The sequence below is a fragment of the Xiphias gladius genome, chromosome 14 (genome assembly GCF_016859285.1).
Source record: "Xiphias gladius isolate SHS-SW01 ecotype Sanya breed wild chromosome 14, ASM1685928v1, whole genome shotgun sequence".
In the NCBI taxonomy this organism is placed as follows: domain Eukaryota; kingdom Metazoa; phylum Chordata; class Actinopteri; order Istiophoriformes; family Xiphiidae; genus Xiphias; species Xiphias gladius.
The window spans coordinates 4004297-4017299 of record NC_053413.1 but is presented as its reverse complement, the minus strand read 5'-3'; the positions used below and the strand labels follow the sequence as shown (position 1 = coordinate 4017299).

Genomic DNA, 13003 nt, shown 5'->3' with positions numbered 1-13003 from the left:
CATGATGGTTCCTCCTCCTCTGCATCATCTGGTTTCTGCTGCCTGAGGTATTCACTTAGTAGTCCATCTTTAGGAGCCATCTTCCTGATGTATTCCTGGACGTTGGTTGTTTCGTCCTGGACAGTGGCTCTGATGCTCACCAGTCCTCAGCCTCCTTTGTTACGCTTAGTGTACAGTCGCAGGGTGCTGGACTTGGGGTGAAACCCTCCATGCATTGTGAGGAGCTTTTCTTGTCTTGATATCAGTGGCCTCTATCTCCTTCTTTGGCCATCTTATTATACCAGCGGGGTATCTGATGACTGGCAGGGCGTACGTGTTTATGGCCTGTATCTTGTTCTTCCCATTCAGCCGACTTTTCAGGCCCTGTCTTACTCTGTGTAGGTATTTGGCTGTGGCTTCCTTGCGGCATCTTCAAGGTATATATATATATATATATATATATATTAAGTGCAAAAAAAAGATAAATGTCATGAGATGTGTTACAGGATTGAAGTGGGGAACTGATGTTGAAACACTGAAATATACATATGTAGATTTATTTCAAAGGACAGATGCAACAGGAGCAGCAGCAGCACCCAGTCATTGTGTAAAGATCCCTGTCAGAACCACAAACTATTTTAGTGTGTATGCTGTAGAGTTGTATGCCTTACTGGTTGCTTTCCAATGGGCTGAACAGAGGAGATCACATGAGGTGCTCATATGCAGTGATTCGATTGCTGCACTTACAAGTATTTAGTTATGCACTAGCAAAAACTATCAGGATCTTTGTGTAGTCAATTAAATACTGCTCTTGCACTAAGAGCAGACAGTCAAGCTAATGAAGTCAGGTTCATCAGGGTTCTTGAACACAGGCATACGTTGATGTGAGAAAACAGACAAGTGAGCAAAACAAGCCATAAATAAATAAATAAAAGAGACACTGAACATGAGGGACCGAAACCATACAACTGTCATCATCTCATGTGGGACATTCACAGTGGAAAGGTTAGAAACGGTTACACAATTACAGAAGTAATTTAGAATAAGTATTTTAGAATATGGAATTATTGGGGAGGGCAGAACATTCCTGAGTATTTTAGGGCGTATTAATTAATACTAATTCAATTAATTATTAAATTAAATAGAGACTAACGAGACATTTCAAAAGGACTAAAACCACAAGGTTGTAATAATGCAACGTTAAGGAGCTCAACTGCCGAAAAACCTCCCAAGAAGAAGAAGCAGCAGCTCCCCTCCTGTGCAGAAGGTGGCGGTAATGCACCTAACGTTACCGTTGGTTGCCAATAGCCATTAATAGACAGGAAGAAGAAGAACGCCCATTTTGCTCACACTGTCCGGCCATCGTAGTGGGTTGAAACATCAACAGACAGATAGAAGAGGACAAAGAGCTGCAATGGACGGGTAAATGTGTTCACATTCCAACTAATGCTTCTGGGTGCACTTCCTACAGCTGTACATGTGACGGAGACTGAATGAGCCGTTTCCCGTACTCAATTTAAGATATGCTAGCTCTTAGCTCAGCCACGAACCTTGATACTGACGTTAGCTACCTAACAATACCTAGTCCAAACCTAGGAACGGAGTAGTTCATTGTTGACTTGCTTGTAGAGAAATGTTCATTTATAGAAGAACGTGACTCGAGAGCATATTTTACATATCATTGGGTCTTCTAACTTCGGCAATGTAATAGTTAGTATGCTGTTTCGCAAAAGGCAATAAGCCAGTTTAGCATAGTATCACCTTCTCTTGTGCGTGAAATATGTGGAAACGTCAGCTAGCATTAAATTAACCTAATGTAGCTACCGGTGAGAGTGCAATATGTGCGTTAAATGGCGACAGTTGTGTTGGTTATTATTACTGTTACAAGTCATAAGCCTCGTGTGTTCTAAAGGAACCATGTTATAGCTGACATGGTAGGCGCACCTGTCAGTTCGTAAGGATCCTTTGTCTGAAGCTAATGTATACAACCCGCGATTACTGTATACAACGTTAGCTGTTACACCATAAGAGCATGTATGCTGCAGCCGCCAGGCAGCGGTAACAGCATGGGAAGTTACAAAATTTAAAAAAAAAGTGATATGAAGGAAAAATGGCAAATTACATTTATTTCTCAGACAAATTGAAAAGCAGTCAAATCGTGCATTTCTTAAATTTATACGGCAAAGTTTCAAATATCTAAAAAAAAAACCAAAAAAAAAAACCATTCTGCTGTCATGTAACATTAGGTCTCCAGTTTGATTTTGAGGATAATTTTATGCGGATTATCCTCCATGGTAATGGAGGATAATCCATCTGCTAATGGTTTTTGATTGCTTTGATGCTCCTTGGGCAACCTCCCCTTGAAGCAAAGAAATGAAAAACATTGCTTTGTGTGTGTTAGAAGTTTGTCACAATTTTATTAGTTGTGTATTAGGTTAAATTTGTAGGTTCATAAAAATGCAAAGAAATGTGAAATGTGTGTAGTTCTCTTTGTGCCTCAGTTTTACTGATTTTGGTCATTCAGTAAATGGACAAATATTCCAGGGGCAGGGATTCTCTCTGCTGCTCCTCTGTAGGCTCTGTGCAAGACTGTAGTCCTCTGACTTCTGGTTCCTACCGCAGTGACTATACCACTTTTAGGTTTCTCACCGTAATTGCTGATCTGTAATCAACAATGGCACATTTTTTGCGATGCCTGCAAGATTTGCCAGGATAAACGTCAACGATGTCCACGGAATTGTTGATGCACTGTCCCCTGCATCCACCAGCAAACCAGAGAAAGGCCTCAAGTTATACATATCAAGTCACGTTCAAAATTATGCAGGTGAGTAACCTTTTGTGTTTCTTCAGACTTTGGTTAGATAGAAAGACAGACAACAGACTATTTGGGCATTTTTACTAACCCAACTTTGTATTCTTTCTCAGTATGAAAGAAAGACCAAGACACAGGTCTTGTGTGTGTGTGTGTGTGTGTGTGTGTTTGTGTTTGTGTTTGTGAGGGCATTATGATAAAGGTCCAAGTCCCATAGTCTCAGTAGACACAGGTGTTGTGTGTGTGTGTGTGTGTGTGTGTGTGTGTGTGTGTGTGTGTGTGTGTGTGTGTGTGTGTGTGTTTGTGAGGGCGTTATGATACAGGTCCAAGTCGCATAGTCTCAGTATAGAATGAAGCTACCAGTTAAAAGATAGGTTACTATGGGGGATTCGGCTAGTTTAAGAGTTTATTTTTGCACACGTCTTGTGTCCTTTTCTTGCTCTATTGTAAATGAGTTCTTCATTTTTATACTATGAAAACAAAAAATGAATTCACATCAGTCTTTATAAGTTGTAAGTATAATGTCACTGTTAAATGAAACTGGATATAGAGAGATGCATAGTTGTTTCCTCATTAAAAATAGCACTATTATCAAACCTCAGTTTTACCTCAACAGAATGAATGAAAAGCAAATTGAACAAAGGAACAATTATTTTATTTTCTTTATTTACAGGTGGGACTGAAGGACTCAACCAATGTTGAGCTAGTGTGTCATAGCTGCACGTGTGGCTGGATCAGTGCTGTGCACCGCGCTGTTCCCAGCTCAAAATCCCGGTGGTGCTTCCATTACTCAGCTGTACAGAGGTTGCACAGGAATGCCATAAACCAAGAACTTTGGCAAAATCTAAGAACAATGTAACTTAAATTCTAATACTACAACCACACACCTCATGTTATATCCACTCATCATCCCATCATTTCCACATCTGTATCTTGCTTAAAAATGGCTGTGCACTAGTTGACTCTGCTCTTCAGGCTGCAAGTCCAGGCTGGCTGTCCCTTGTCATATCAATAACCTGTGAGGCTGGTCACTCTGATCCTCCACCATAATGGTCCACCACACCCATATCTACCTCTAGGTGCCAACAGACTGGATCCATCTGCATGCATTTTTGTTTGTTGAACAGCTGCACCTTTAGTCTCTTGAGATCTGGGACATGGTGCACAAAACAGTGTGTGCTACTACGGGTCAAAGTTCCTTTGCACATTGGCATACCCAGACTTACCTCATGCTTTGGGATAATATGCCATACTAAACAAAGTTCTGGAGAACAGCAGGATTTTGCAAGGGATCAATCAGATGACAGTAAAGAAAAGAGGCCTTTAAATTTAAGTAGATGCCATTCCAAAGTACGGCCAGATTAGGAAGTTCGTTGTGGGATGTAATCTTCGTGATGGGCCATGGCTTGGGCTCGCCTTTAGATTGTGTTGTCTTTGACCTGTCAGAGAATCCTCGTTTTGGTTTTGTTGAAATTAAATACCCCAATATGAAGAGCTTTGTCAACTACCCACGCCTTAAAATGCGAAGTGACAAACTGGAGCTAAAGCAACAGCATGCCTATTACTGGCAGGTGCAAGGACTACCTATTACAGGGATGCAGTGGTGTGACTTTGTGTTGTATGCAGAAGACGACTCTCTGATATAGTGCATATACAGAGGCAATGAGGTGATTAAGGAAAGAGAGAGCATTTTTTTCTATACCTACATGCCGAAGTGCCTGTAATGTCTGAATGTTGAGATAAAAGAACCCCTGGTGTAGTTTTTAAAGGGGCTATATGCATATATAAGTTCATGCTATTGCCACATAGCAAACATTAGCATTAACAGGTGTTTACTTGCCAGTCTAGAGGAGACGTTGCGAGTTCAGCATCAAACTTCATTCCTTTACTTGCCTAGCTCTTCTTCTTGAAGTTAGCATACTAACCAGTGAGCCATCCCGTCTGGTAATACCAGTTTGCGATAGTGAGTCACTGTAGCGTCCAGTCTGCCCTTAGTCCAGCAGGGAGAATGTAGAACTAGTGCTGCTCAGAGGGCATATTCTAACTTCTTGCAAACGCAATGATGGCTGAAACTCATGGTAGGCCACCATCACCACCACCCTCTACGTGCAAGAAACGACATTCGACGTCAGAGAAAACTTACATATAGCACCTTTTTTAAGAGTAATGAGATACAGATTAATTAAACAATGTTCATTTCTGTAATAGACTTTAATCCTAATCAAGGCACACAACAGCTTCTTTTTTCATGCATGGTAACTTTGATAAAATTCAACATTTACAAATACTTCGAATGATTGTATGAATAAACTAATTGGAAGGCAAGTTGGTTAAAATTTTTTAATTTTTTCTTGTCAAAACAGGTGAGGGATTCATAACACATTGCCCAGTCAAAGTTGTACATATACATAATACAGTTTATATTCCTGTGAACTGGTACACATTGCGTGTAGGATTTAGCAGAACATTCATAACTGTAACTGAAACAGATTATCCAGACACATTTGAGTTGGTGATCAATTACAAATGATGCAGAGACAACCTTTCAAAAAGTGTGGTTTCAGGGGTGCATCTAATTATTATTTAAATTATCGAATAATTTTCTGATTTGTTATTGAATAATCGTTTAGCCCTTAAAAAGTCAGAAAAAAGTGAAGAATGTCCATCAGAATTTTCTAAATCCCAATTTTCTAAATCTCTGATATAGTGCATATACACTATATATCAGAGATGTCTTTTGAATATCTTGTTTTGTCCAAAAACACTATAAATCTGTGTTGTAACAGTACAAAAACAATATAAATCTGTTTTATACCAGTCCAAAAAATAAAGATAATTTGTTTACTATCATGTGAGATTAAAAAAAAGTAGAAAATCCTCACAATTAATAAACTGGAACAAGGTCATCTATTGAAAAATAGTTTGTGTGTTTTGAAATTAAATGGGGGAAAAGTAACAAAAAAAAATGTGAATAAAGTATACTTTTTGTTGTGGCAGTTTGCATTATCAGACTTCCTCTTTACATTTTTTGACCAGAGGGCCATTCTGATTGTTGGAGTGGAGACATGTAACGGTGAATAACTGATTGATGCTCCCTGAGATGGATAGGAGAATGTTAATGCAAATTTTTCTTTGACACTCCTTAATAGTCTCTCCACATGGACTCTCAAAGGAGCAATGGATTGGATCTCAAAACATCATATTCTGACATTTGATTTCTTTTGAACAGAATGGCAGGCCACTGAACTTTGCTAAGGATAAGGTCATAATATGTTGAAGCCTGCATCCACCATGATAGCCATGTCAGGGGACAGGAGAAGTACAATGCCTGAATGCCTGAAGATCACTTTGTCACTCACATAACCTTCATAGATTGCAGATACAAATGTTGGAGCACCATGTGGTTCCAGTTCTCAATTATACTCCATTGTGGACACACTCAAACATGTAGTTGTTCTGATTATACTACTTCCTAGTCTGCGTGGAGTCTGCTTGGTGCAGACCATGAACAGTTGGTTTCTTTGTCCGCGCGGTCATAACAAATTGTAGGGTACAACGACATCTGCATAAAACCTTGCGCACCCCCTCTGATGACGAAAATTACATCATTTGGACCCTAGCAGACCCTTGCATACTCGTGGATGTGTAAAATGTAACACCAACCTTAAAGGTGCAGTGTGACTTATATGAGGAGAAAACCTCAATCTGAAGCAGTAGGGACGATGGCCTTTGGCAGTACTGCTCAGAACAGTCATTGATCACCTGTGTGTCTGTAAAGTTCCCAGACTCAGAAGGAAGATGAGCTTAAACTTATTAAGGTGTCATCCATGTGTACACAGATAGGAGTACGCTGTAGAGGAAGGTTGCCTATGTTACAATGGCTCTACTGACTGTTGTGCGGTGGCTGTTCAAATGGTGTCCAAACTCCCTCTGGTAAGATCCAGTTGACAAGTAGCTGGAAAAACTTATCCATGGAGAACAGTTTCTAGTGGGAAAGAAAAGTATGATTAGTATTATACAGTATATCTTTTTTGTATACCTATTGAGATGGGAGGATTTAGGGTGACAGTAATGTACTGTACTTACTGTTGGTCTGCTGACAGCCGCCCCTTTCACTGCAGCAGCAGCTCCTCTGGTCCTTGTTGTCTGTACCATCCTAGATATTACTGGTTCAGTGATAGTCCAGAATGCCATCATATGATCATAGGAGGTGAATCTAAAAAAAAAACCACATTCAAATACGCATTATTTGTTGTGCTGTTGTTAATATACCTTAATATTCTTTGGCTGTGTAATCTACAAACAGGAAGGCAATAAAAAATTGTGTCTGACAGTTTTGTTCTAAGTAGGTTTGAATATTTAAGTTTGGATTACAAGTACACTCGGGCACTTTTTATTGGTTACACCTGTACGGTCTAAGAATATTAAGAGTATCTCTAGATGTAATGCAGTCAAGTACAACATTATCACTAACTATAACTTCAATGCTGAAACAGAAATTTAATTATCATCTCTATAACTGTCAACAAAAACGGAACATTAATTATAGACATCATAAAAGTCGACTTTATGGCAGAATAATTGTGTTGAATTGTATTAAACTAGACAGGTATACTTAATAAAGTGGCCACCGAGTCTAGTTGACAAGTTCACAGGTGACATTTTCAAGACTATTTATAAGTTGCTATTTTAATATGTAATATCAAGTACTATACTCATGACCGATGTAATCTTCATGCATATTCGGTCAAAAAAATTGCTTAATCTATTCATGATCCACCGTGGTTCAGAAATCAGAAAAATAGTTGATGACAGCCAACATGTGTTGAGCAGTAAGGCACACAGTCTTATATGGCTAAACTTCAGTCCTCTCCAACTCACCATTGTACACGCACAAACTGTTAAACTGCTCTCATTTAATTATTTTTCTGTTTCTGTTGTCAGACAAGAAAATGAGCATAAACAGTGATTTGACTGTCAAAAGTTTCTCATTCATCCAGGACATGGTATTTCTAATTGCTATATGAAGGCAACTGGCCTTGCTTGAGGTTCTTGAAGACGTTTCATCTCTCAATCCAAAGGCTTCTACATTTCTTCCTCACTGATTTTAATTGTAGCCCATTAATGCTAACGTTACCTGCTAACGAGGCACTGTAACTAACTATAAGCACTGTTGTGCGGAAAGCGTGGTTTGATTGTGGCCCATATATGCTAAATAAAGCAGGAAAACTGCAGCACTTTGTATTGCCTTGTTGAAAGGTTCTATCTAAATAAACTTATCTTGGCTAACTCCTGCATTGTTGTGCTAAGACACTGGATACTGTGACAGCAAGACTGGTATTGTTTTCACCTTGTGTGTTTGTGTCTGTATCTGTTTCTGTGGCTGCCATCATGGCATAAATGTGATCCTGGAGATGCCTACTATAGCGGGTCTACCACAGAAATGGTTTTGATTACTTTGTCAGGTGTCTGACTAACTGACTGACTGACTAATCAGTCTGCAATATGCAGTTACGAAACTTTACAGGTGTATAGTTAAGGTCATGAAGGCTGAGTTTGAAGATGGGTGTGGTTCGACCCATGAGTATCGAGTACTCGTGTAATAATATAATAACTACTGAGTACTCATGGGTCGGAATGTCAGCGTGTTGACGTGCGTCACGGCAGTTGTGATCCTATCCCAAGATGGTCTCTAGTTAAATTATGCTATTATTCTGTAGATTCATTATAAACTCTTGTATCAGTCTTTTTAATGAAACACAATTGAAAGGAAAATGATTATTAATTATTAGTGTGCATTTTTGTACATATTGATAGGTTAGAGTTGGATGATGAAACAGGACTGCTACCACTCTTGGAGGTGGCAGGTGACCTTTGGCAGGTGACATAAGGCATGATGTGATCTTCCTCCCTGTTACCAAGGACCGAGTAAAAAGGGAAAAACAATAAGGTAGTTTCATTATCAAGTAACTACAAAATATTTTCTCCATTGAGGCCTGCATAGCATATAAAATAAAACTAAATCAATGTAACAATATGAATGAACAGAAACAGTAGCAGTTCTATAATCTTTGAAAAACTATTTGCTCAGCAGTGAATAACATCCAAATACTGAAGAAAAGATAATTAAAGTCTATTGGTAAATTACTCTGAATCTTTCAGAAAGTGTTTGCAATCAGCCACTGTGTTGTATGCCAGCAGTTAAAACATACTATATCCATAGTAAATCAGAACTTTTCTACACCCGAAACCAGAGTTTCATGTACAAAATGTCGTATGCCTACTCAGAAAGGGTCCAAGGGCTGTGTAGAAGCTTTCTGGCACCTCTAACCCTTTGTGATCACATAATACAGATGTTGCTGTTAAACTGTATTTATGTTGATTTTGTCAGTTGACTTCATGGTCATAACATAATGATTTCACCACCATCTCAGAACAATCTTGCTTATAGTTAGTTATAGTGCCTCGTTATCAGGTAACGTTAGCATTAATGAGCTGCAATCAAATCACTGTGCTTATTTGGTTGTCAGACAACCGAAGAGTAAAAAAAACTGAAAAATAATTGAATGAGAGCAGTTAAACAGTGGGTGTGTACAATAAAACAGCTTAAGTAATGATAGAGAGCAAGAGAAGACTTAAGCGCACTGCTGAACACATGTTGGTTGTCATTAACAATTGGATTTCTGAACTTAGGAGGAACATGAATAGATGTGTTAGACTAGCAAACTTAATTCCTTGCTAGTGCTCACTCACAATAACTGCAAGTAACAGAGTACTAAAGACACTGTAACATATTTTCCGAAGGGTCATCTGATGTCAGCAGTAAGGTTTCCAAAATCAGTGATGAAAATTGCTAATGAAAATAACTCTAATTTCAATTTACAGGAAGTGCTACTGCCCAAATGCTAACCGCATCGGAGTTCTGTGGTCTTTCCCAGAGGTTGCAAGATTTGACTGACAGTTTATCAGTGCAATAGATGAACAACAGAAAAAATCCTCACCTCTGGAACACTTGTCCATTTACTGAAATGATCAAACGCTGAGAATTGAGAAGCACAAAGAAAACTTAAGAAATGTAAATAGTGGTGCAGATAACATAACAATTGTGAATTTTGTGATAAAAGCAAATAGTTAGGTACACTTATAGCCAAAGGCATTCCAAAAACATTTGGCTATTGACATCATGAATTTCAAGATGATGCCTATGGCAGCCATTTTTTTTAAAGTGTCCAGTGGCAACTGTTTCCAGATCGATTCTCTTATCAGCAATGGATATAATATGATATTTAGGACAAAATGACTCAGATGTTGATGATCTCGGTGTCAAATCACACGTTTTCTATGTTGCAGAATTTGAATTTGGAACTTAAGAATTTCCCAGAAGCTTCCTTTTATCTCAAAATTCTCACCAGTTATCACCATTATCTCACCAATTTCCCTTGTGTTAAATAATTGCGATTCCTTCAAAATTTGAAATAACATTATTTTCTCTCATTTTTCTTTGTTTTCATCTCCCTGCATTCTGCTAATTGGCAGAGATGTCGCAGTTGGTGTGAAGGCAAGCTCTGTCACTTTTTACTCATTTTACATGAACACACATGCATTTGCTATGTCTGCATGATAATGTCCAAAAATAGGCTGGATGTGCAATTTTTGGATTTTAGGATACTGTTGGTCAAAAGAATTAATACCTTTATCAGTGTTGGATGTGAAAATACCAAATAATACACTAGAAAGATTTGTGTTAAACTTTGTAGGATGGTAATATTATCATTAAGCTAAAAATAAAATGATCACCTTAATCCATAATTTTATTTGCTGTTATGTGTTATGTTATGGTGAGCAATGACAGGATGTCAGCTGATTTATGTTGAATTGCTGTTCAGTAAGACATACTGATTATATAGTATCTTTGATGTATGTTTGGTAGTATTACATCACTGTGTTTATAATAGTAACACATTTAGAATATGTTAGAAATTGAGATGTAAATTAAATTTAAATGTGTTTTTCTGTTTTTATTAAATTTCCAGAGAGGCTCAGATGAGCTCAACATGTATGGTAGCAGCCCCAACTCTATGACCGGTAAGATCAGCCTTAACCCGGCAAACACAAACCACTGTCATTTTAAGCAGTAATCCTTAATATCTGTAGTAAATGGGAAGTGGTCAGGAAGTTTGATCATGGTAATACTCAAACCTCATTGGTTTCCGACATGTCAGAGGCTGTCTGAGATTTTGAGGAGTGAATGACATGCCCGCACAGATGATCAGAGAACTAAAAGATAATATTTATATTACGAGCTGAATAACCTAAATAACACAATATGATTATGATATATGACAAAAAAACATTAGACTCAGAAGTTGGGAGTGTGAGTGTACTAGGGTACATGCATGCTTGCTCGTTGATGAACTTCCTGTTGTAGATAAGATGACACAGATTGGAAGTTGTCATTGTTGTGACAATGACAACGGGGATGGCAGTGTAAATCTTGCAAAATGTTTTTTGTTTTTTGCCATGCTGCTTTGCATGCATTGCCACCAGCCCACTTGGTCTTAGACCCCTAATTAGTGAATTTATGTAATTAGTTAAATTGTCATTTAATGCTCCATAAGACTTACTTAAGAGTAAATGAACCAGTGAATGAATTTTACTTTCTGGATCTGTTACAAAATTGCACGTAGAGGGCTGCAACTGTTTTCTCGATTAATTGATAAATACTTTCTTCTACAAAATATCAGAATTTCCATAAAGGCAATTAAGCCAGGTGCGAGGTGTCAATGAGATGCTGAGCGCTCTGGACATTGTATGGAGGTCAGGGACAGTGCCTGTGGACTGGCAGATAGGGGTCATGCTTCCCATTTCGTGACCTTCATCCAGCACTGGCAGAGTTTGTAGCTGAGTGAGAAACAGCTGAGATATGAGAGTTTGCACCTCCAAGCCTGAGGCCATGGTTCTCTGCTGGAAAACACTGGATTGCTCGCCCCAGGTTGGGAGTGAGTTGCTGCCCCAAATGAGGGAGTATCTCCAGCTCTTGTTCACAAGTGAAAGAAAAATGGAGCATGAGATTTATAAGTAGATTGAAGGTGTGCCAGAAGGCAAACCTTTCAATTTACCACTAGGTCTACATTCCAACACTCACCTATGGTCACGAGCTTAGGGTGGTGACTAAAAGAATTAGATTGTGAACACAAGTGGTCGAAATGAGATTCCTCCATAGGGTGGCTGGGCTTGCCTTTATAGATAGGGTAAGGAGCTCAGGTATCGGGAGGGAGCTCGGAGAAGTTTCGCTGCTCCGTCACATTGAAAGGAGCCAGTTGAGATTGTTCGGGCATCTGATATGGATGCCTTCAGGACGCCTTCCATTGGAGGTTTTCCAGGCACTTCCAACTGGTAGGATACCCCAGGTACTAAAAGAGTACGCTGGAGAAATTATATCATCTGGTCTGGGAACGCTCGGACACCTCAGGAGGAGCAAGAAAACATTGCTAGGGAAAGGCATCTTTGGACTACTGTAATTAACCTGCTGCCACCGCGACCCAACTTTGGATAAATGGCATGAGATGGATGGATTGAATTAAGCCATCATGAATTTTGTTATTTATCCCTGTGCTTTTCTTACTGTGAAATTTGTGTGATGGTGAAAAGCCTATTGCTGTAGAGTTGTGGTGTCATATGATAATTATTTTTTAATATTATTTGTACCTGTGCCTGTGTGTGTTTGTTTCTTTGTGTGTCCATGTTCAGCAAATGGCAGTGACAGTAAGAAACAGCGTTTGGATGAATCACCTCCCTCCAGAGTTCTCCACATCAGGAAACTTCCCAATGAAGTGTCAGAGACTGAAGTTATTGCTTTGGGGCTACCCTTTGGAAAGGTCACCAACATACTGATGCTCAAGGGGAAGAACCAGGTAAACTATAACAAAACTCTATACTGTCAGACAATACTTTGGGGCAAAAACGATAGAATAAAACTATAGTAATCACAGCATTTAAAGTTTAAGTTCAACTGAATAATATTGTCCTTTTCTAAACCAGAAAAAGGAAGTAACACATTGTCCTGGAGGTGATTTATTATTCTTCATAAGCAATATTACTGTGTTTTTTCAGGCTTTTCTGGAGTTGGGTACAGAGGAAGCAGCCATTACTATGGTGAACTACTACACAGCTGTCACACCACAGGTCTGAAATGCATCAGTGTCCATTCAT

General features: G+C 38.9%; 1 protein-coding gene across 1 annotated transcript in view; it reads left to right on the top strand.

The window, feature by feature from the left end:
• The first annotated feature begins 925 nt into the window (after positions 1–925).
• Positions 926–13003, top strand: part of LOC120798914 (polypyrimidine tract-binding protein 2-like) — a 36302-nt gene continuing 24224 nt past the window's right edge. The window contains 6 exon segments of the mRNA XM_040143706.1: positions 926–984; positions 1213–1401; positions 10328–10349; positions 10825–10876; positions 12542–12705; positions 12905–12976. Coding sequence (XP_039999640.1) covers positions 926–984; positions 1213–1401; positions 10328–10349; positions 10825–10876; positions 12542–12705; positions 12905–12976 — 558 coding nt within the window.